Source organism: Copadichromis virginalis, linkage group LG1, assembly GCF_057382275.1.
Source record: "Copadichromis virginalis isolate Kocher_CV1m ecotype Utaka linkage group LG1, C_Virginalis_male_GT1.1, whole genome shotgun sequence".
NCBI lineage: Eukaryota > Metazoa > Chordata > Actinopteri > Cichliformes > Cichlidae > Copadichromis > Copadichromis virginalis.
The window spans coordinates 24,578,527-24,601,145 of record NC_140618.1 but is presented as its reverse complement, the minus strand read 5'-3'; the positions used below and the strand labels follow the sequence as shown (position 1 = coordinate 24,601,145).

The 22,619-nt window shown below is 38.8% G+C and overlaps 2 protein-coding genes across 4 annotated transcripts in view; both read right to left on the bottom strand.

The window, feature by feature from the left end:
• Positions 1-371: 371 nt before the first annotated feature.
• On the bottom strand, positions 372-9,096 carry arl6 (ARF like GTPase 6). 2 transcript variants are annotated; one of them, XM_085455900.1, is made up of 8 exons: positions 9,035-9,096; positions 7,983-8,136; positions 7,208-7,269; positions 6,984-7,052; positions 6,811-6,905; positions 6,491-6,620; positions 5,330-5,385; positions 372-1,524 (listed from the first exon to the last, which is right to left on the bottom strand). In XM_085455900.1, exons 2-8 carry the CDS (start codon positions 8,100-8,102, stop codon positions 1,499-1,501), a joined length of 558 nt encoding a protein of 185 aa, XP_085312026.1. In that variant the 5' UTR covers positions 8,103-8,136; positions 9,035-9,096; the 3' UTR covers positions 372-1,498. The 2 variants fall into 2 exon arrangements, with proteins under 2 accessions (XP_085312026.1, XP_085312035.1); XM_085455909.1 differs by lacking the exon at positions 9,035-9,096 and adding an exon at positions 8,820-8,949.
• A 1,910-nt stretch (positions 9,097-11,006) lies between these two features.
• LOC146718809 (ephrin type-A receptor 6-like) overlaps positions 11,007-22,619 on the bottom strand; it is an 86,928-nt gene continuing 75,315 nt past the window's right edge. Inside the window, exons 12-20 of one of the 2 annotated variants that reach the window (XM_085455887.1) lie at positions 19,718-19,788; positions 16,073-16,198; positions 15,309-15,494; positions 15,145-15,206; positions 14,839-15,048; positions 14,591-14,740; positions 14,239-14,432; positions 13,515-13,664; positions 11,008-11,839 (exon numbers count right to left, since the gene is read on the bottom strand). In XM_085455887.1, coding sequence (XP_085312013.1) covers positions 11,725-11,839; positions 13,515-13,664; positions 14,239-14,432; positions 14,591-14,740; positions 14,839-15,048; positions 15,145-15,206; positions 15,309-15,494; positions 16,073-16,198; positions 19,718-19,788 — 1,264 coding nt within the window. In that variant the 3' untranslated portion in view covers positions 11,008-11,724. Of the gene's footprint in view, positions 11,840-13,514; positions 13,665-14,238; positions 14,433-14,590; positions 14,741-14,838; positions 15,049-15,144; positions 15,495-16,072; positions 16,199-19,717; positions 19,789-22,619 lie in introns of both variants that reach the window. The other variant, XM_085455878.1, reaches the window with a different exon arrangement.

Below are 22,619 nucleotides of genomic sequence, written 5' to 3'. Positions count from 1 at the left end.
GGTCTGTTCTGCTTGCTTCATATCAAAACTGTCTGTGATGTTTTCTGTTATTTATTTACAACTCACAGGATTAAATTTGCATTCACATTCACAGCTGTTTGATATTGTCAACCACAGAAAGCTTACAATTCCTTTCATTTCTTTCATTGGATAATGCAAAGAATATTTTCTGCAGTACGTAACACCTGTATAATTACAATTTATAGAGGAAAAGCAGAACTCCAGACTGTGCAGTGAACAAAACAATATTTGGGATTTGTACCCTGAAAGCACCCAAAACACTGAAAATGATTCATTTTTAATTTAAAGCTCAATTAGGGGATGGATCCTGACAAACACACCCACAAACCCCCAAAAATGCAACCACACAGTCAGATCTGTACTTGTTTTTAATGCAAGCTTTCAGCCAGCTAAAGCACAGGACAAAAAGCTTGGGTTCTTGACTTGGTGCAGACTGAGCAGATGTTTTGTTTAGCTGGTCTGCCTTCTGATCACAAGTACCATCAGTCAATTCTAAGAAGCACAATGTTTGATACATTTTCCTTTCAGCAATGAAATAAGGCAAAAAAAGGAAAACGTTAAAATACTTTCAAACAAACATTACAGGCTAGCATTACAATCGTGTATGAAAATCATTTTACAGCTCGGTAACTGATCTCTAGACCCTACAGTTACTGTTACCCATGAACAAAAATACACACGACTTATTTTACAATTTTGTCACTTCGACTACAACTGGAACAATGGTTATCAAACACAAAGCAGAGCTGCATGTGATGTTAGCTGCAATAAGGTAACAGCTGTTGCTGTTTTCTTTTAATGCGGCAGTGAAATGGCCCTCTATGCAAACTTGAAAAAAGGCGACACACTGGAATACGTGAAAATATTTGGTATTAACGACACAAACAGCAGAAGATTTGCCTATGCTGAAGATATATATGAGAGCAATAGATTGAAATGTATCCTCAGTGGCCCTGAGAAACACAAAAAGTTGAAAATAAGAGAGCATTTGGCATATGTCAGAGGTGGGAAAAAAAATCTTTCACTTATTTCCCAAAATTGTTTGACTTTTAGAAATTTGTGTGATATATGGAGGCTCTCAAAAAGCGTCCATAAAATTTCAGAGCACAGCATTTATCTCCTGCTGTAATGGCGCAGTGGAAATGAATCGTGAGTCAGTGGGGAAAAGGACACAATAAGGGATGAGATAAATGGAAACAGACTTCTTCAGTGAGAGAATGCTTTAAATATTATTTTTCCTTTCAAAACGTCCATGAGGAATTTTAAACATGAGCACTTTGCCATGTCTTCAGTCACAGATTTCTCACTGACCTTTTCCTCACAGTCAATTCATTCTTTACATTTTTTTACTGATACCAAGTTTTTTCGACTGACAAAAATACATTAATGAAAAAAAACAAAAACCCATTCTAAACATTGAATTTTGGTACAAATAAAAGACTAGACTGCGACTTCTGGCCGATGCCCCTTCACGCCCTCATGTTCGCATTGTTTTGATTTGATCTGGAAAAAAGTGAGACGTATGGTTAAGAAGGAATATACAGCACAGGTTTCATTTATGCACTGCTATCACTTATGATGCAGGAAACCAGAATACTGACCAAGTCGTCTGTGGAGAAAATGGCATATGCTGCAGTAACATTGATTCTATGAACCTTCTGACTCCACGTTAAACTGACGACTCGATAATTAAGCGATAATGGTCAGAGCAGAGCATTCCTTTATGAATCTGACATCATTATTAAGGATATAGGAAAGGGTACACATCTAGGCATGGTTCACTGTTACACCCAAATAATCCTATTCTCCACTAACCAAGGCACACTGACAGTAAATCAGTAAGGTAGAACTAATTTTGAATAAAATCTACTAGACAGCATAACAATAAGACAACACAGCATTTAGTACTCACTGCATAATTTGATCTATGGCAGGATTTTAGCGAGAGCATTAAATGTTAAAAAAAAGAAAAATAATATGACGATGCAGAACACACTGTGCTTTGCTCAATGACATAAAACACATGACCATTCTGATATGCTGAACAAAAAGATATTTGAAAATTTTCCAAAAAAGGCATGAAAAAATAAGATTATCAACTAGTCGTGTGAACAAGACAGTTTTCTTAGGACTGTATGCAGTCATGTGAAGAACTAAGGCTACGTTCACACTGCAGGTCTTAATGCTCAATTCCGATTTTTTGATCAAATCCGATTTTTTGTCTGCTTCTTCACACTACAAATAAAATGTGACAGTAAACGCGCTCTAGTGTGAACCCTCAAAGCGGCCCGCATGCGCTAAAGAAGACGTCACACAAAATGCGCTCTGTTTAGACCCAGACCAAACAGTATTGTTTGACTGTTTTGGACTTTATGTTTCCCAATTTTGCTTTAAATTATAAGGTTATTTTGTTATTTAGATATGGCCTAATAATTATCCTTATTGCTGTTTTAGAGAGGAGCGGTGCTTCAAAGGATAGTTGCAGATTTCTGTAAGAATCTGCAGATTATACAGTACAAATAAAATGTTCACGTTTCTCCAACGTTGTTTTTCCAACAGTTTCACTGACATCTACACTGGATGGCCAGGAAGTGTTCACGATGTCTTCTCTGGAGCTGATAATTGGCGTCTGTCTTGTGTCAGTGATGTAAAAGACGAATTTAATGCGACATGACCGTTCAAACAGCAGTCGCTTTCTGAAACATCAGACATGTATCGGATTCAGTACCACATACAAAAGTGACCCAGATCGGATTTGAAAATATCGGATTTGTGCCGTTCACACTGTCATACTGTCATGGTCCCTGTGCCTCCCCGGCCAGCCCAGTGTGGCCACAAGTGTTTGTTGTTTTTCTCTCGCTCTCTCTCTCTCCTACCTGTCTGCCTGGGCGGAGCTCTGATTGGGCTCCTGCCCTTGGCCCACGCACCTGCAGCTGATCTCAAGCGAATTGCAGTTCTCTGGCTTTTAAGGCTGGGGCTCTGAGCTATTCGTCGCTGGAATATTGAGTAACTCTCGTTAGTATTGCCTGGCTTCCTTGCGATTCTACTGTTCCCGTGTTTGCCTTCGACTTACCCTCGTCTGTGTAAACAGGTTTACCTGGATCAGCCCTTTTGTGACCCCTGGACCCCGTGAGTAGGAAAGTGAGCTGAGCTGCTTGTGTGGAGACTGTTTGGACGAGGAGCAGAGCGAGTGCGAAGAAGTGTGTCTCCCCAGCCTATTGATCCCCGGGACCCTGGTGTTTCCCCCCTCCCTTCACGTGTATATAGCGCACCAGTGTGATTAATAAAGTGTCGTTGAACTGTGCTACCTCAGTCTGCGCCTGAGTCCGTTCCACCCCCGTGACACATACCATGATTGGATATGGGTTGCATAGGGTCAAAAAAGTCAGATTTGATGCGCCTTCACCTGCAGTGTGAACGCAGCCTAAGTGCACCCTTACTGCTTCCGTTAGAATTAAGAGGATAAGAGGCAGCCTGGTGCTGCTATCAAATACACTTGATTAATTGATGATCAGCAAGTGCGAGCACCACTATAAACACAGAAGTTTTTGGCAGTTGTTGTGCGTTAACAGCAGTGGATCTCCCAGTAAATTCACACAAAGGTCAGAGTTACATCTCAGATGCTACAGGCCTTAGTATACTAAATGTTAAAGTTCAACAGTAAAATTTGAAAAAGACTGAACAAGTATGGATTCCTTAGAAGGGTTCCCAGGAAAAAGCCTATTCTGTCTAAATAGAAAATTGCAAACTTCTGGAACAATGTCCTTTGGACATATCAGTCCAGAATAGAGGTGTTTGGCAATAATGCACAGCGCAATGTTTGCTGAAAACCAAAACACAGCATATTAGCACAAAAACCTCATACCAACTTTCAAGCACGGTGATGATGATTTAGGCTGGTTATGCAGCTACGATACCTTGGCACCTGGCAGTCACTAAGTTGACCATGAACGCCTCTCTATATCAAAGTTTACAGAGGAAACCATCTGTAAAAAAACTAAAGCTTGGCTGAAATTGCATCATGCAGCAAGACAATAATCCCAAGCACAGCAGCAAATCTACAACAGAACGGCTGAAAAAGAAAAGAATCTATTGAGACCTTAAGAGAGCTGTGCATAAAATGCAAGCAAACCTCAATGAACCAAAACAACACTGTAAAGAAGAGTGAACCAAAAGTGGACTGGAATTTCCTCCTTCATGTGAAAGGCCGATAAAGTCATAAAGAAAAGGTTTACTTCAAGTTACTCCTGCTAAGCGTAGTTTTACACGTGGCTGAATTATGGGGTTACCATATTTTTCAGACCATAAGGTGCACCAGATTATAAGGTGTATTAAGTGAAACAAAACAGTCTGATAAGTCAAACTTTATTCAACTCATTCTTCTTGCTTCCTCCACTTCGGTACGGCCTGTATTATTAATATACTGCAACAACATGCTCTATTCCCATGTTGTTGCAGTATATTAATAACCGACTTTATATTGTGGATGGATTATCTCAGTTGTTCTCCTGACTGAAGTTCGGTCCGTTTACAGCATCCTGCCATGCGACTGCATTTGTCTCTAACCATCAGGAACGTTCTTGTTAACTTTTATCAAGTGGAAAAAGTTAGCATTCATCCTCCAGCTTCACTGTGTTTATGTTATGCAAACCTAGCTGTGTCGCTAGCGATCACGTAGCACATCATTATAAACCAGCTAGTTCAACTTTAGTAACAACTACAGAAGTCACTGCTGTTTAGTTTTCTGTCTTCATTTATGTTGGAAGTGATAGCAGAGCTGTACGTTTTAATTTTTTTCAGAAATCTCTCAGTCAGAACATGCTATATCATATTTAGGTGGAAACTAGCAAGCTAACTTCCTGTTAACTTCCATCTCCGTTAAAATATAATAAATTCTGTTTTCATGGATGCCTAGATGTTAAACTTAATTGTTACACCTGGTAAAGCAATAACACTGATCATTTTATTAAAGATGAAAGAATTTAGACAGTTTTTAATGCCGCAGTGATCGTTTGACCTTGGGGACCTGAAGCGGAGTTTGGACCCTGATTACTCCGCAATGCTCCCGACTTCGGTACTGTACTGTACTGTTGGTTTTTGAGAAAATTAAAGGATTTTAAGTGCGCCTTATAGACAGAAAAATACGCCTGTTAAAAAAAAACAAAAAAACTAACTGTATAAATCTTGAAAGTCATTTAAAATGTATGTAATATGTACTCTAATGGTAAACAGTGAACTACACTGTGAGATGAACTCACTAGTGGATGTCCACTTTCCCCATTTTCATGTATATTCATTCCTACTATACCTTGTAACCAGTCGACTCCCTCCTGTAAACCGTCTCCTGTCAGAGCATTGGTGGCACTGAAAAATATCAAAATACACACTGATAAAAGCACAAAGCAGAAAACCTTCAAGTGACTGCTTTGCCAAATCCACATCCTTAATACTGAGGGTGCAAAGGCAAATCGAAAGAAATCCATTAACCACTGTGTAACAAATCCCTATTTAGGGTTTTTTTGTCAGTCTTGTGATTTAACATGGGATACTCTTAGTATGCTTAGCTGTGTGTGGTGTCACTTGCACAGAACATGGAATTAATTTCTTTCTTCCATGTTTAGATTTAACAATGTGCACCAAGTGACACTGTATAATTCATAATATATGAAGATAACACATATAATAAGATGTATAATATATCTTATCTGCAACCAGCATAAAAAAAGGAATAAAATCGCAGAAGGTTCCGTATATTTTTTGTTCTGGTGAAGGATAAAAAAATATTCATTTTCATTGTCAAGTGTTAACGAGCTTGTGTCAATCAATAGAGTAATTTAGTCTCAGGTCACTGAAGTAAATGTTCTAGTGTAACAGTGAAGAGATAGAAATATTTTTGCTGGGTTAATATGACATCTTGTGGCAGATGGCAGATTTATCCTGTCTTCCTCCCATCATCCTAACTGGTTACTTCCTGTTAAAGGGGAGTTTTTCCTTCCCACTGTCGCCAAAGTGCTTGCTGATAGGGGGTCAAATGATTGTTGGGTTTTTCTCTGTATGTATTATTGTAGGTTTTACCTTACAATACAAAGCGCCTTGAGGCGAGTGTTGTTGTGATTTAGTGCTGTATAAATAAAACTGAACTGAAAAATAGATGTTCATCAGAACTATTTCCAGTCATACAATATAAATATCCCAGTATTAATATCCTGGACTTCCGCCGAGAGGAAGTGATCAGTACAGTTTGGGCATCTTAGTTCAATATGATCGTACACCAGACAATAACAAAAAACAAACTTGCATGCTGTGTAATAAAACTTGTTCTGCCCTTGAAATGGACTTTCGTATAATGTGATGCATCAGGAAAACCGCGAATGGTGCTGGTATGCTCACATCAGACTGCAGTGTAGCTGTTGTGTCTATAATAACTACACTGCTTCAATGGCAATGACATAAAAGTAAAAGCTCGTACCAGATGTGCCAGGGTTTGTCTTTGATGTTCTCCAAACACAGCAGCTGTGAGACCTTAACTGAAGTCAGAGCATCCCTCATATCCATCTTATTAGCAAAGAACAGAATGGGGATCCTCCGGTGTTTAATATCTGCAAGGAGAGAGAGATTAAAGTTTCAGAGTTGTGCTGTTAATTAGAAATGTTATTAGCTTCAAATAAATGAACAATATTTTGAAACTAAATTTAAAAAGGCAATTAAAAAAAAGAAACCTTTAAACCTGATTTAATTTTACACAAAATAAATATGTGAACAAGTGGCTAAAAAAAAAAAAATCCTTACCAGGATGATTTAGTAATGTGTCCAGTTCTTCTTTGGCCACTACCATCCTCAGTTTGTCTGCGCTATCAATGACAAATATGATAGCCTGGCCTTCCCTGGGAAGAGATGAGAGATATTAATTAACGTATATCAAAACAAAAATCTTGCAAAGGCTGTTTTGGGATCACACTCACTTGTAGTAATGTTCCCAAAGGTTTCTGTATCTGCCTTGACCTGACATGTCAAACACTGTGAAAGAAAGACTAGAAGAAGAGAAGAAAATCACATGTGTATGAAGTTTATGTAAATAACGAGACAAGCAATAAAATATATTAATCTGTAACAGATGTTCAATAATGTAAAGGATGACAATACTTTATTACTGGGTTTCAATTCAATATTAAACCACAGCAGCTACCTGGATGTCTTGAACTTCTCTATGCTGAAGCCAATTGTTGGGACAATATCTTGTACCTGGGCCTGAAAAAGAAGGGCACCATGTTCTCATTAGCAGCTTCAGGTGGGGAAAACACAGTATTTAGTAGTAGCAACATTCCCTCTACAGTACTGTCTTTTTCTCATTGTATTGGCTACATCTCACCCTATCCTTGACATCCTCCTCTGTCATACCAACCCCCTGCACGCCCCCCTTCACTACATCTACAAATCTTCTCTGTGGTTTTTCACTTTTCCTCCTGCCTGGCAACTCCACATTCAACATCCTCTTTCCAGTATATCCACTATCCCTCTTCTGCACAAGTCCAAAGCATGTCAGACTTGCCTTCCTAACTTTGTCTCCGAACCGCTTGACCTGTACTGTCCCTCTGATGTAGTCACCCTAACCCTAACCCATCTTTAGCTGTGCCTCCTGTCTTTTTGTCAGTACCCCCGTCTCCAAACCATATATCATAGCAAGTCTGACTACCAGTGTGTGAATGTGTGTGTGAATGGGTGGATGACTGGTTGTGTAAAGCGCTTTGGGGTCCTTAGGAACTAGTAAAGCGCTATACAAATACAGGCCATTTACCATTTACCATCTTCTAAACCTTTCGTTTTACTATTGCTGGTATCCTTCTGTCATAAATCACCCCTGACACCCATCTCCACCCCTTACACCCCACCTTCACCTTTCTCATCAGCGTTATCAACATAAAGATGAGTGATGCAACATCTCTTGTATTAGAAAGACTTACATTCGAGGGCTTCAGTCTGTTGATGATGGTGGTTTTTCCACTGTTGTCCAGACCGAGACACAGCACGTTCACCTCCTTCTTTAAGCCCAGCCAACCCGCCAACTTGTCAAACAACCCCATTGGCTACTCAGCAACCATCAGCTGTCTTTATGACCTTCAAGTAACATAACATAAACACAGAAAGATTTAGAATACAGCAATACTTTACAGCAAGTGCTGGAGATTATACAGGGTACTTCACGTGTCCTGGAAAATTCACAACATGAGGACCTGCAACTCTAAAGAAGCTGTGGTCACGCACTGATCACCCACCTGTTGCTAATCACATGCAATGGCTATCAGAAACAAGTCAGTCCTAGGAACCCTTTTAAATGTTATACTTTAGCCTGGTGACCCCGAATGTAATCACACGGTAACTGGGCTGTGCGACATAATGTTATCTGTTGTTGTTCGATAACATTAAGCCACTTCTACAAAAATAATGAGTAATCTAGACTTTATGGGAATGGGAACGTGTCCTGTGTGGGAAACGTTTCATATTTCATTGCTAGCATAGTTACAGTACTCATCGTTAGCTCTGAGATCACCAAAGGGACAGCGAAAACTGAACAAGTTCACATTTCTGCTGCATAATTAGCATTCACACTCAAGTTGCTGCAATAACAGATGGACGGCATAACGCCAAGAAATAGCGTTTGTGTTTATGCCTCGCCAAACCCAACAACATTTAACCTTGTTATCGTTAGCCTCAGCTAACGTGCTTAGTGGGCTCTAGAATATAATTATCAGTCGCTACTGCTACTTCGTTAATCTCTTGTTGTTACTGAAGCTAGTTACCCTTAGCCAACCTCTTTCCACAAGCTTTACATCAGCGAGCCCTCGTAACGCGGTAGGCTTTTAAAGCCTAGTGCGGTACTCGATATTTAAATGAACAGTCTCAGCCATCAAGGCAATATAGTTCATCGTTGAGTTACCACGACAGCTAGTGATGCTTTAGCTATGGTTAGCTTGTATTATCCTGTGCTAAAGTGTATATTGAAGATGTACTTTACCTGTAATTTTCGCTTGAGTGCCTACGTTCGAGTCGCCCTTCCCTTTACTTCACTTTACTTAATATTAAGCAGCCGGGTTTTAGGCACGCAAGGTGTGTCAAACATAAGGCCTAGAAGGCAGATTCACCCCGGCAAAGACTGAAATCAGGCCCACTGGAAGGCTTTGGAAAATGTGAAGATTTTTGAACTGTATTTTACTGTATATATGTTTTACAGCTTTCTCTATTGATATGGACCTCCCCCACTGCCATTCACACTACACTAAAGTAGTGAAGTAATCGATAAAATTCCAAAAAGACAAAAAAATAAATAAATATCAAATGATTAAAAATACCTTGATTTTTAAATATATTATACATTATGGCTATTGTAAATACAGAACCGTCTGGGGAATGAGCTTTTTCTGTATTTTTACACATTTATCATGTAAAGAAAACTAATACTGCTGGAAATGTACTTCTTTTGCTTCTGTTTAAATATTTCAGGGTTTAAATGTTTAGTTGACTGTCTTTACATGGACAGAAAGGGGAGTTTCATTGGGCCAGCCCACTTAAAGATCAAAGTGGGCTGTATGTGACCCCGATTAAAAAGGTGTTTGACACCCCTGCTCATGTTCATACTGATCTTTACTGACAGTATCCACTTTCCAAAACAAGTTATTCTATTATCTAGAATAAGGGAACGAAACACACCAAAAACACAATCAAAGTAAATACAACCATGAAACAATTAATCTGAAATTATCATAAACAAGAAACATTTTTAAAAGTGAAGCAATAGTCTGTTGTTTGTCTTAATTAATCTACTGATGTCTTATAAGCAAGACATTACTAACATACTGAGAACCAAACTACTTTTATGTTAACCTTCACTGTCCAAAATATTGTGTAACTACATATTTTCACTGTTAAGTGCAAATCCCTGTAGACAGTTCTGATATAAAATAATGACTGTAAGCCATAAAAAAACAACATTTCTCACAGAATCTAAAACTGTCTACATACTGAACACCTACTTTGGCCAGACATGGCTTTCACCTAGCACCTTTGATAAGCACCCATGTGACAAACTCACCTGACAGTGACACAGAAAATGTGTCAGTCTTCTGAGTGACAATTAAGATAACTTGTTTTTGAGTGAGAGATGGCATCTATGGACATCTGTGTGTGTGTGCGTGTGTGTGTCTGAAATTGGCTCCCTTGCCACTTCATTAGGTATACCTGTTCACCTGCTTGTTAAGGCAAATATCTTCTCAGCTAGTCACAGAGCAGGAACTCAGTACAGGTGAATAAGACCTGCTGAGGTTCACACTGAGCATCAGGAAAAAAGATGATTTAAGTGAAGCATGATTTGGCATGGTTTTTGGTGCCAGACATGCTGGCCTGTGTATTTCAGAAACTGTTGATTTTCCTGCCCAGTCATCTCTAGAGTTTACAAAGAACCGTCAATAATACGGAAAACACCCAGTGATCCAGCCAGTTCTTCGGGCTGAAATGCCTTCCTGATGCCAGAAGAGAATGGGCACACTGTTTTGACCAGCTGGGAAGGCAATAGTAACTCAGATAACCACTCATTGCAACCAAGGTATGTAGATGAGCATTTCTGAACACACAAAACATCAAAACTTTGAAGCAGATGGGCTACAGCAGCACAAGACCATACCTTTTGTTACTCCTGTCAGCTGAGAGCAGAAAACGGAGGCTACAGTTCAGAAAAGCACCACTGAGACTACAGTTCACCAAAAGCAGAAAGTTTTTATAGATGTTAACTGGATTGATTAGTCTTGATTTCTGTTGCAACATGATAGAGTCCAAATTGATGTAAATAGCATCCTGTTTTGCATCAGCTATTCAGAAAACTTCTATTCCATATATCAAAATGTTTCCAACACCTTGTTGACTTAAGGTGTAATCCTGTACTGGCAAAGTGTACCTAATGAAATGTGTGGCGTATGTAGAGATTGAGGCCAGGGGTGGTTAAAGTCTGAGAGAAAACTAAGTATTAAAATAGGGTTGTTTATTCAGGAACCAACATACTGGATAAAACATACAATTTTCACAAGACTTTTTGTACAAGACATACTGCATCATCATGAAGAGAGAACATACATTTCTATAAAATCTTTTGACATTCAGCGGTCTTCAGTTCAAAAAACATGATTGTATTTTACCATCCGGTCAATCTTTATTCTTTTAAGTGAAGTGTTTCATAAACCAGCTGGAAAGGTAGTTATTAAAGTCACACACTGTACCACACATCACCAAATGATTTCTCCTGTCCTCATCTTCTCTGGTCATGAGGTAAGAAACTTTAGACCATTCAAAGTCAATACAAACCATTGGATTGTCACTTGGAAAGAGAAGAGGTATTGGTGAACACTTGAATAGACACTAGAGAAAAGAAGTCCTAAATTCAAGTGAATGCTAGTATTTGCTGAGATAATAAAGAGACCGCATTTGGCCAACGCCAGAGGTTGGTTGTTGTGGAGGCTGTATTGATAATGATCCAGATGATGATGTGTGTGCTAACTAGACCACATGTGGTCTAGCAGCAGACCGCTCTCATACGAGCAGCATGTGGTACCTGCTACACCTAAGAGTCTGGTGTTTTGTGCAATTAGTTGAATGACGATGCCAAGGAACTTGTTTCCAGCTCAGTTTGTACACACAGTCTGACTCTGTGCAATGGGCTCACACTTGAAAGCCACTCTGCTGAATGTGGTGAAGCTGCAGGCGAAGGGACTGTATGCTGCTTATGATTCTCCTCTGATGGCCAATCAAACAGACTCCAATACGTCTGATTTCACTGAAGAAAGAGGAGAGAAGAGATAAGAACAGCAAACCTACTTTCTACAACAAGGAAAACACAAAACTGTAACAAGCAAAAAGTTGACGGTGTTAACAATGACCACATTTAACGTGAAAGCACAATAGTGGCAGTGTTGTAGTTTATGTTACACAGTCAGCATATGTGAATAAAACTTGGCTTACAGTACTGTGTAAAAGTCTTGAGCCAACATTTCTTAATAATTTACATCCAAGGAGGCAAACGTCATTGTAATTTTTAAAGTGGTCTTGAGCAATAGTTCTCCAAAGCTCGTCTTTGGACTGGCTGCTTTATCACTCATTTTCAGTGAAGTCCTTTATTTTTTAAGGTGGTTTACACTGACAAATTGTACAAACATAAAAAAGCACCTGAATTAGTGTTGTGTTACTACCTGTATGTCGCAAAAACAAATAATTTGTTACAGTTTCTTTAGTTCAGTCTAAAAATTGTCAATGACAACACAGTTTGTCAAACATGAGCTTTTTTTGTACCAAAAAGATGATTCCCAAAGTGCTATTAGCTGAAAACCTGGCATATCTTTGCATAATATGCAGTGTGTTCTTAACAAATTAGAGGAAATTGGATAAGTGGAGTACAAAAGAAGAAGTAAAGGGCTTAAAAAAAACCCTCTACACAGTAGATGAACACTATCTGAAAGTAAATTTCTTAAGAATCAGCAAAAAGAAATTCAGCAAAGACAAGCAAAGAAGTGGTCTCAAATGAGGATGCCTGTCAAGAAGCATTCTTAACAAAGGGAAAGGAGGAGAAAAGCCTGAGGTATCAGTGTCAGTAGGTCTGATTGAGTGATGAATCCACATTTGAAGTTTTTGGTCAAACCAGCATCAGTATCTATGAAGGAGGTCAGAGAGGCACAACAGTAAGTGTGTACAACCCTGTGTAAAACATGGTGGAACCTGTGTCATGGTTTCTGGGTGCATTTCAGTCAGTGGTGTTGGGGATGTTTTCAAATGAAATCATGAAAACAGAAAATGCCATCCAGAAAATATCCGATTGACAACAGTTTCATTTTCCGCATGGCAATGATTCCAATCACACTGCCAATGAAGTAAAAGCATTCCTGGAAAGAAAAACACATAATGGATGGATTGGCCTCCCCAGAGACCAGACTTTAACATTATTGAAGCAGTGTGGGATCGTCTTTATAGAAAACAGAACAAAAGGCAGCCAACATCTAAAGACGAGCTTTGAAAGTCCTTAAAAAACCTGGAGAACTGTTCCTGAAGACTACTTAAAGAACTTACAAGTAAGCTTACCTAAGAGAGTTCAGGTTGTGTTGAAGAATAGGTAAGGTAGTCATACCAATATGACTTCCAAGTTTTTTTTTAAAAACTTTACATACTACATATTCCAATAATTCCCTATACCGATTTCCTGTTTTCCTAGCAAATTTAAGACTTTTAGCACAGTATTGCAGTTCAAGTTTCTTGACCGTGCTGTGGTTAAACCAGCAGGCACACACAGCATAAAAAATAGGATATTTAAAAAACAGCTGCACAGCACTGGACAAAACTCAATAGTTGAATCGTGTTTTTTTACAGTGTCAATATTTCCTGCTTGTTTTATGCAACTTAGTTTCCTTTTAGTGTACGTTTTGATAGTGTAACTGCTCTCTGTATAATTTGGCTCTGCTCACTCTATGCTCATGATTGAAATAGAATCCAGCGTCGTGTATCCTGCTGCAAGAAAGTTGTTCTTATACTGGCTCATTTTGATGGAGTCGAGCCAGTCGCCGATAGAGATGAAAAGAGGGTAATCTGGCATGTCGTCTGGGGAGTCAGCGAAACTGATATGGCAAAGAGAAAAACACAGGAAATATTCTTTGAATAAACAGTTTAGATGCATAAGAATTACCAGTCAATCAAAATTATACCTTTACCTACCTATTCTTTTCTGATAGTTTCCTTCAGGTTCAACATTTTTATTGGTTTATGATGTGATGCACTGGGACGCTACAGTAATATGCAATACATGTCAAACCTCATAATTTTAGTAGTGTAATTATGTAGCTATAATTCTTAGACATTCCTTTCTGTGTAGTTAAATGCACCCATTCTGCATCCTGAATGTTTATGCTGAAATGCTTTTAACCGTGGTTATATGTGTCCTCATACTTTTGTGTATGTTTTTTTAAATGCATGCATAGTCATATATGCCATCATGATTGCATGTATTTTTTTCGATGTTTTTTATGTAAAGCAACATGCTATAGTCGTAACTGTACTCAAGACCAGGAAAAATGAATTTGCCTTATTTTCAGTGCAGAACAGCTCCATATTTTCCAGATTCTACACTATCTTAGTGTCTGTATATACTGTATATAAACAATGGAAACAGTCTCTGCGTTATCCGATACTTACCTCTGAACATCATTGGCTAGATTCAGCAGCCCACTGGGATTAATTATGAGTTTGTCGAGGAACGACAGCACATCACTGAAGTGTGGGCGCTGGCTGTATTCCTTTTGCCAGCAGTGTAGCATGAGCTGATGCAGCGTCACAGGACAGCCCATTGGTGCTGGTAGACGATAGCCTTCTTCAATAGATAAAATGACCTGAGATGAATGTCAGTAAACATACTGTTGAATCTCAAATAAAACAATGATTCATTCATTTGTTTAAAGAGTTACACTCCTCATACAAGAGACAGAATTGCAAGAAATTGAATGAAGTGTTGACTATACTGAGGAGTTTAGAGCGAAAAGCAACTTACGTCTTGATTGGACATCTCCCAGTAGGGCCTCTCTCCATATGACATCACTTCCCACATGACAATGCCATAGCTCCATACATCACTAGCTGAGGAAAACTTTCCATAAGCAATTGCCTCTGGTGCTGTCCAGCGTATTGGTATCTTTCCTCCCTAACGCAAAATAGAAACACAGGATCCTCTTGTTAGGGCGATATTCAGACTTCAGTATCATTATTGATGCTGTAAAATCTTCCAGGAGCTGCACTCACTGTAGCTGTGTAGGCTGCTTCGGTGTCATCTTCAAGAACTCTGGACATGCCAAAATCGGAGACCTTACACACCAAGCTTTCATCAACCAAGATGTTGCGAGCAGCTAGGTCTCGGTGAACATAACCCATTTCTGAAAGATAGGTCATACCAACTGCGATGCCCCGCAGCATGCCAACCAGCTGGAGCACTGTGAACTGACCATCACGTGCCTGAGGTGGTATTAAGACAGAGAGGGTACAAACAGCGTGTGAAGAAGACAATCTTCAGGAATGCACCATACCAGTGTGAACATGCATTCCCCTTACCCGGAGGAAAGAGTCCAGTGCTCCATTTTCCATGTACTCCACCACAATCATTATTGGTCTGCCTGAGGAAAAGGAGAAGGACTTGATTTGACAGCTCAACGGAAAGAAAAGAGACCAACTGCAAAAATGCAAGAAATGGAAGTCAAGCTGTGTAAAGAGCTTACTCTTAGTGACCACTCCCTCCAGCCTGATGATGTTGGGGTTGTTAAACTGCCCCATGATCGAGGCCTCACGCAAAAAGTCTCGTCTCTGTTGGTCCATATAACCACCCTTAAGGGTCTTTATTGCCACAGAGATGTCCATCCTGCCTGGTACACGCAAACGGCCACTGCAGACTTCTCCAAATTCACCTACAGAACACAGTAGATTTCCTTTCACTTACATAATAAAACATATTCAAAGTAAAAACTAGAAAACAGATTAAATGCTGGGTATTGTTCCTGAATCCTTACTCTAAAGTGAAAACGACAGACGAAATAAAAATGAACATGACTCAGATAGACATGCAGCCTAATCACTGGAGGAGATATATGAAATTCATCACCACTAGGCCTACTGCACAGTTAGTTGTCTGACATATTTAAAACCATGCAACTGCACATGGGTTCCACCAGATGGAGCTCATATTACAGAAACCCCTGAGAAGGGGGCACCTTCATAATTACTCAGGGGTTTATAAGCCGACACAATCTGTTCAAATTAATGAACCATCAAACTCCATTATTCAAAGCCTGCAGTGTTAGCATCTCTAAGGTCCAATACTAATATGCTTCAGCATTTCTTTTTATATAGCAGACAAACATTACTGGCAAGTTTTGCAAATGCCTATGTATCACTTTCTTGGAAAAAACACCCGGGTTGAAGTCCGATTTCATCCGTTTCATCCGATGAATTATCACGACTTACTGATTTGTATTAGTTCTTTTACCTGCGCCTATCACCCTCTCGATGCATATGTAAGAGGGGTTTATCTCTTTGGCAAATTCCTCCACAGCCTGAGTGGGGTCTTCATATGTATCTGGATCCACATAGGTCTTTATTCCAGAAAATGGGACTAGAAGAGAAACAGACAATATAATGTATTCTTTTATGTATATTGTGGAGTAGCACATAAAAGTTAGAAATGAGGTTGAACTGCTTTAATACATGAGTACAAGTTGGATAAAGTTCTTACACATTTCTCCACAACAAGGACACACAACCAGACAGAGAGAACAGTGTTAAACACATGTGCTCAGAAGAGATTGTGAAAGGGTTTTTAAACACAAACTGAACTAAAGATGAATTCTGCCCAGGGAAAAAAAATGATAATTTTTATTGATTGAGTGAATGATTGATTTTTACACATAAGGTATGGAAATTCTCATATCTAACATTATCTAATCAGGTCCAGGAGGGTATAAAAGATCTCTTAACTTTGTCTCAGAGTGAGACGTTGAATGATAGGTTATTTGATTATGAAACAGATATTAGTTTTATCAACCACAGTGCATATTTTGTTAATCTATTCAAAACCTGAAGCATTTGCAAGCATAAAGTCATTATCTGGCTTCTCTAAGCCTGCAGGACATTCTGTTATACTGAAGCCAGACTGTGCAAGAGAAGGTGATTCTTTATTCAACTGTGTTAGTCCATAATTGGTCGACTATTTGCTTCTCTTATATTGTGAGGTTTTTCTGTTATTTTGTCAAGGGATGGAAAAGGGGGCAGAAAAAGAGAAAGAAAGAGCTGGGAAAAAAAATCCCCAGAGCAGTATAAAAAGACATTACAGACAGTTAGAATTCTGCATCTTCCTCTCTGGCTGAGGCTGGGGATGCTGCTGCAGTGGTGTGCATTATTACTGGCACGAATGATAACTGTACACCTCAAGCAGATGAGCTTGGGACTAAATGTACTTTATAGCTGCGTCAGCTTGTGTTGTGGAAGCTTGAAGGCTTCGTCTACCCACCTCTGTCTCCAGGGTGTCTAAGCTCAGCTCTATAATAGAACAAGCCTTTTCTACCAGTTTGTTGAGCCTGGTGGCATCCCCCCACCTGGGTGATGGCTCCCAAGCACACACGAGCAAAGAACAAATAGCACAGAAAAAACTGGTGCGACTCATATAGATTTCATTCTACTGGATAGAAAGAAATGACTCATAAAAGTACATATGTATCAGCAAGGCCATTGTTACTGTTTGGCATAAAGTAAAATTAGACTCGTTCTTAAATAAGCTGCTGAAAAAAATCTCTGTCCAACTTCCAGCACCATCAAGGAAAAGACTCGGAGAGCAGTATTAGGACAGCAGATGACTGAAATAATTATCAAATGTGGACACAAGCACCAAAATATGAGTGTTTGTTCCTCTGCAAAATCCCATTAGCCACTTAAATTTTCAAAATGTTCCAATTTGGCCATCCTTTGCATTTTATGAAACAACATTTTTCACTACAGAATGTCATATAACTGATCAATTTTGGAAGTTTTACACTTAATTTTGAATTATTTTAACAAGTCAGATGTGTTACTTGAAAACTTCCTCAGAGCTGGTTTGTTTGAAGTAAAACAAGATAACTGCAGATACACATAATATGTTACATGCTGCTCCAGTGGTCCAGTAACAGTGCTGTCCAGCTTGACGGATTACCCTTTTACTCATACATACAACTAGATTCAGATATTTAACATTCATCTGGTGCCAATGAGTGAATTTTATGAATTCAGTGCATGAAGGCTTCTTTACCCTTGGCTCAGCTCTCTCACACTGGCGCACTCTGTCATCAACGTTTTTAACGGCTTATTTTTTCACCGGCTAACACAGAGAGATAATCATGTACCGCCACACCAGCAGACGCTTTAGAATCACCCGATAACCTGACAAGCATGTCCTTGGATTGGTTCCGGCCTGGAACCCTCATGCTGTGAGGTGACTGGCGGCACCACAGCGGTGTTGTACTGAGTAAGTCCTGTAACTAATCTGACTGTCGTAAGTTCATTAGTGTTTTATCCTTTCCCAGTTTAGTCTATGGTAAACTGACTGCAATTATTAGAGTGCTTTATTACTCTCACCTAACACTCAAAGTACGGCATGAGCTCCATCCATAAATGCATTTTTAACATTAACATGCAAACCTAGATGGATGCTTCAGAGGATTCAGAACAAACACGCAGTATTAATCACAGTAAGTAAGTGATCATAAAAGAGTATATGTACCAATTTTAGTTCTCATATCACCTGTAAACAATTTCCCTGTAATTTCATTTACCTGCTGCACTATAGAGAAGAACCAGATTAGTTACCTGCACACAAACAGTAGCAGTGCACACTTAGAGATGGGCCTTGTGTCCAAAGGACAAGAAAATGGGTTGGGTTGGCATGTTACAATATTTTCCTCACAGTCTTTAATGCTCTTCTCGATCAATAAAAAAAAGCCCCAATCAAACACACACAGGTAAAATTGTTAGATTTGTGTCGAGAGCCAAACTTGTTTCCCTGCAGGCCTCAAATCGGATCCTACAAGAGCTCTCACTGAATTGCCTAAGTAAAACACAGGGCACAATAATACGTCCTCCCTATGGGGCAATCTATAACCCTGTTTTTATCTGTAATTGTAGCACCACTGTAATTATTAACTGGAACAGCAAGTTTTGTCAAAAAACCAATAGTGGGTTTCTGGCAAACTGTGAGTGATTTAGCACAGAAAATAGGCCCAATCTGTGTGACAAAAGCCCAAACATAGTGAGAGGGGACTTGAAATGGATTTTTAAGAGTCAAAATCTCACCAATAGCATGCTCAATGGTGAGCGAGACAGAGGGATTTCTTTTTGTATTTTGTAAGACGATGCAATGTGTGTGTTTACTCAAAGTATTAAAACGACAAAAACAAGGAACATTGGCGCTGCAGGTTAATCTTCTGCTTTCTGGATTACTGACTGACATTAGAGTTTTAAAAATATATTTTAAAGTCCACATATGTGTATACCTGAATTTGTAGTTATTGGTGCAGGACATTTTAACTGTAAAAAACTTCTTTTAATAAGTACAGTTAACCTAATATTTGCCCTATATTGGCTGGATACCTGACTCTTACCTGAATATAAATTTAAAAATAACATTGCTTTTTAAGATTACTTGCAGTTTTCATTTTTTTGCCTTAATCAGTTCTTTTAAAAGGCTATTTGGCTTTGATCTTTTTTCATTGCACACTAACATTCGCCTAATGTAGGTTTGAACAAGCTCCAAATCCAAATCAATCCACCCTATCTACCAGCATGTGGATGGACTGTAATGAACCAGTGTCTTTAAATGCATCCTTTTGGTCTTATTTTGTTTTTGAGCCATAACAGGAATTACAAAGAATTGAACTGTAATAACTGAGTTTCATTCAACAGAAAATAAGAGAGTCCATAAATTCTGCTCATGACAATATAAAAAATGCATAATGCATAAGAATTGCTGCTCTAAGGCAAACAGTGACCACGCTTTGTATAACTTCTTGCAAAACTAAAGTCCTGGGAATTACAACAAATGTTGTCGCACTCATCTTACCTGTGTGAAATCCCACATTAAATACAGACACACACAGACACCCACCGTGTCCACTGTGAAAGCGTGTCCTCCTCTTCTCCTCAGATTTCATCCGAGCTTTGATGTACCCCTGACACCTGCACATGTAAGACACATTAACACAACAGTTAAAGATCTGAATGAAAATGCTAAATGAAGGTAAATTAGTTTTCATTATCAACATGAAGCATGACTATTTTTTCTTTTTTGCCATTTGGCTTCTCTCTGTGATCCCACATAATCTGCCTTTTGGTTTACAAAAAAATTCTATTTGAAAACCGACATTATGCCATTATGTTCTTTTCTATCGCTCGTTTTAAGAGCAATTTTTGCTCTTTCCTTGATTTAGATCTTTTTTTCTTCTTCTTTTCTTCCGTTTTAGTATTCAGATCCCCACATGTTCAAACTTTCAAGGCTCCACAGATTCGGACTCAATTGACAATCAAGCACTTGTATTAAGCAAAAAGAACAATTTAGATCCTCTTTGCAAAAACTACCCAAGAAGAAGACTGCTCTTTAAAAATGTCATCATAGGATTGCATTTTTCTGAAATGTTGCACTTTATTTACACACTTTACAAGTCACTTACACAAGATAATACTTTATTGATATTTGGGTGCAGGTAAACCTGGTTCAAAGACAATGAGATAATGAATTCACACACTGCGACTCTTCTGGATTGGTATTGTTCACACCTCACACATAAAAAAGCTGCAACTATATATGAAAATCATCTCTGCAGAACAGTATAACAGGTTTAAAGCAGACACCTGGTTACCTCTGCAAAATTTTTATTGCCAGTTACAGTTCTGCAAATTGTCCAGAAAAATGGGGAATAGGTGGATGAGTTTACTGACAAATATATAGGAATACAGTCTATAATAAGAAATCTTAGATTTTATGATTCTAAAAAGCTTGAAAATGAATATTTGGTATGACCACCTTTATTCTTCAACACAGCCTGAACTTTCTTGTAATTTCTTTACGTCGTCTTCAGGAGTAGCTCTTTGGGCATCTGGAAGGACATTGAAAGCTCTACTTTGGATGCTGGCTGTCTTTTGTTCTGTTCAAAATGTTCAGTACTGTTGAGGTCTGGACTCTGGAAAGGTAAATCCATGATTGATAATGTTTCATTCTGTGTGTGTGTGTTTTTTTTTAAATCCGGGTATGCTTTTACTGGATTTCTGCTGAGGCTTCAGTTAACAGTAAATGGATCAACCGAAGGGCCAGATGCATCTCTATGGTCACGTGTCAGGTCTGTGCCGGATTTTATTTTTCATATTTCTTAAGGACTTTCAGATATTATTGACCTGCTGTAGTTTTCTATTAAAGGGTTTTGAGGAAGTGCCAGGAAATGCCAAGTTTTCAACTAACAGTCTTTGCAAAAATACATTGTTATGCCTTTCAAACTGTGTTAACGTTGACATTCTTCAAAGATTCAATAAAATAAAAAGATACTGGCAGCCGCCACTGCTGACCTCTTGGCCTCCTAGTCAATGTACATGTTGTCTAAGTATAAAAATCCTAGTTTATCTTCCTCTTGAGTTATTGCATTCAGAAAATTTTCAGAAAAGTTGACCTCTGACCTTGGTCTTGAGGTCACTGAAATTCAAACTTGTCTGAGACTTTTAGTAGATGGACCCATGGTATGAATTTAAAAAACCTGTTTCCTTCTTCTCACCCACCAGCCTGCCCAGTCGGGTGATGACAATGATGCATCAGTGTTTTACAGCTGAAGGGTAAAAATGAGAACAAATAATGAGTTTTTGTGACAGAATAACAAAAGTAGTTAAGAAAAAATCTAAGATTGGTTCTTTGCTAAGTTTTCTGTTATATGTAGACAACCATGGTTCATCTCTTGAGTCAGGTGACTTTTTCCTTGAATGACTCATAGGTCAGTGTTAAGTGGCCTATCCCTCAAGCTCCTAATAAATACACCTATAGCAGGGCTGGGGAACTCCAGGTCTCAAGGGCCGGATGCAAGTAACATCCTGGGTCAACACACCTGATCAGTTCATTACCAGCCCTCTGTCGAACTTCAAGACATGTTGAGGAGGTAATGTAGGCATTTGAATCAGCTTTGTTGGATCACGGACACATCTAAAACCTGCAGGACAACGGCGCTCGAGGCCTGGAGTTCCCCACCCCTGACCTATAGCATCAATTTGAAAATATTACATCATCTTGTTCTTGAGTTATTGCATTCACAAGATCTGCAGAGAACTTGACCTATGACCCTCTGACCATTAAACCTACTATTATTAGATGCACCTATAGTGTCAATTTGAAACAACAATAATTTCCAAACATTACTCTGGAAATGCTCAGGTACAAGGAATGAATTGAAAATGAGTAAAAAAGCAGCGAGTGTCCAAAGAGACTTTCAGGATGTCTGGAGAACTATTGCTCACCAGCACTTTAAAAAATTACAAGCCAGTCTGGATTCTTGGCAAAAAAGAAACACTGTATTTACTGTATATACCTTAACTACATTTCAGGTGCAAACAAAGATAAAAGTAAACAAAGTAACAATGTTGGTGGCTCATTTCCCATACAGAGTCATTTTAACATAGATAGTGATGTCATCCTTTTTTCAGCTTTTTTGTAGACTGGAGTTTAGATATGTTCAGCTTAATGTAATGTTTGCAAATTGTGTAATCAAAGATTATCATTCGGTTTGTATCACAATTAAGTCAGAATCCAGACAGAGTATCCACACTTTCTGGCCATTTTTCATTGTTTATTAATAAGTGCCACTAATGGTAAAAACGCTGTGAACCAGAGGCAGACTGAAGACAAATTTGTGAGCCAACCTGGGGAGGTTAATGGAATGAAGAAAACTGCTGGTACATGCATTACATGCTGAGTAATTAGGCAGAAAATTGGTTCAGCCATTTGTAAAATAAGGGTGTCTGCTTGGTGGCAAAAA

What these genes read in the sequence shown, in the direction of transcription:
- arl6 (XM_085455900.1), bottom strand. Translation starts at nt 8,102, where the DNA reads ATGGGGTTGTTTGACAAGTTGGCGGGTTGGCTGGGCTTAAAGAAGGAG. An exon ending in ACAGACTGAAGCCCTCGAAT is followed by an intron (nt 7,270 to 7,982) that starts GTAAGTCTTTCT and finishes CTTCTTTTTCAG; the next exon opens with GCCCAGGTACAAGATATTGT. An exon ending in CTTTGGGAACATTACTACAA is followed by an intron (nt 6,906 to 6,983) that starts GTGAGTGTGATC and finishes ATCTCTTCCCAG; the next exon opens with GGAAGGCCAGGCTATCATAT.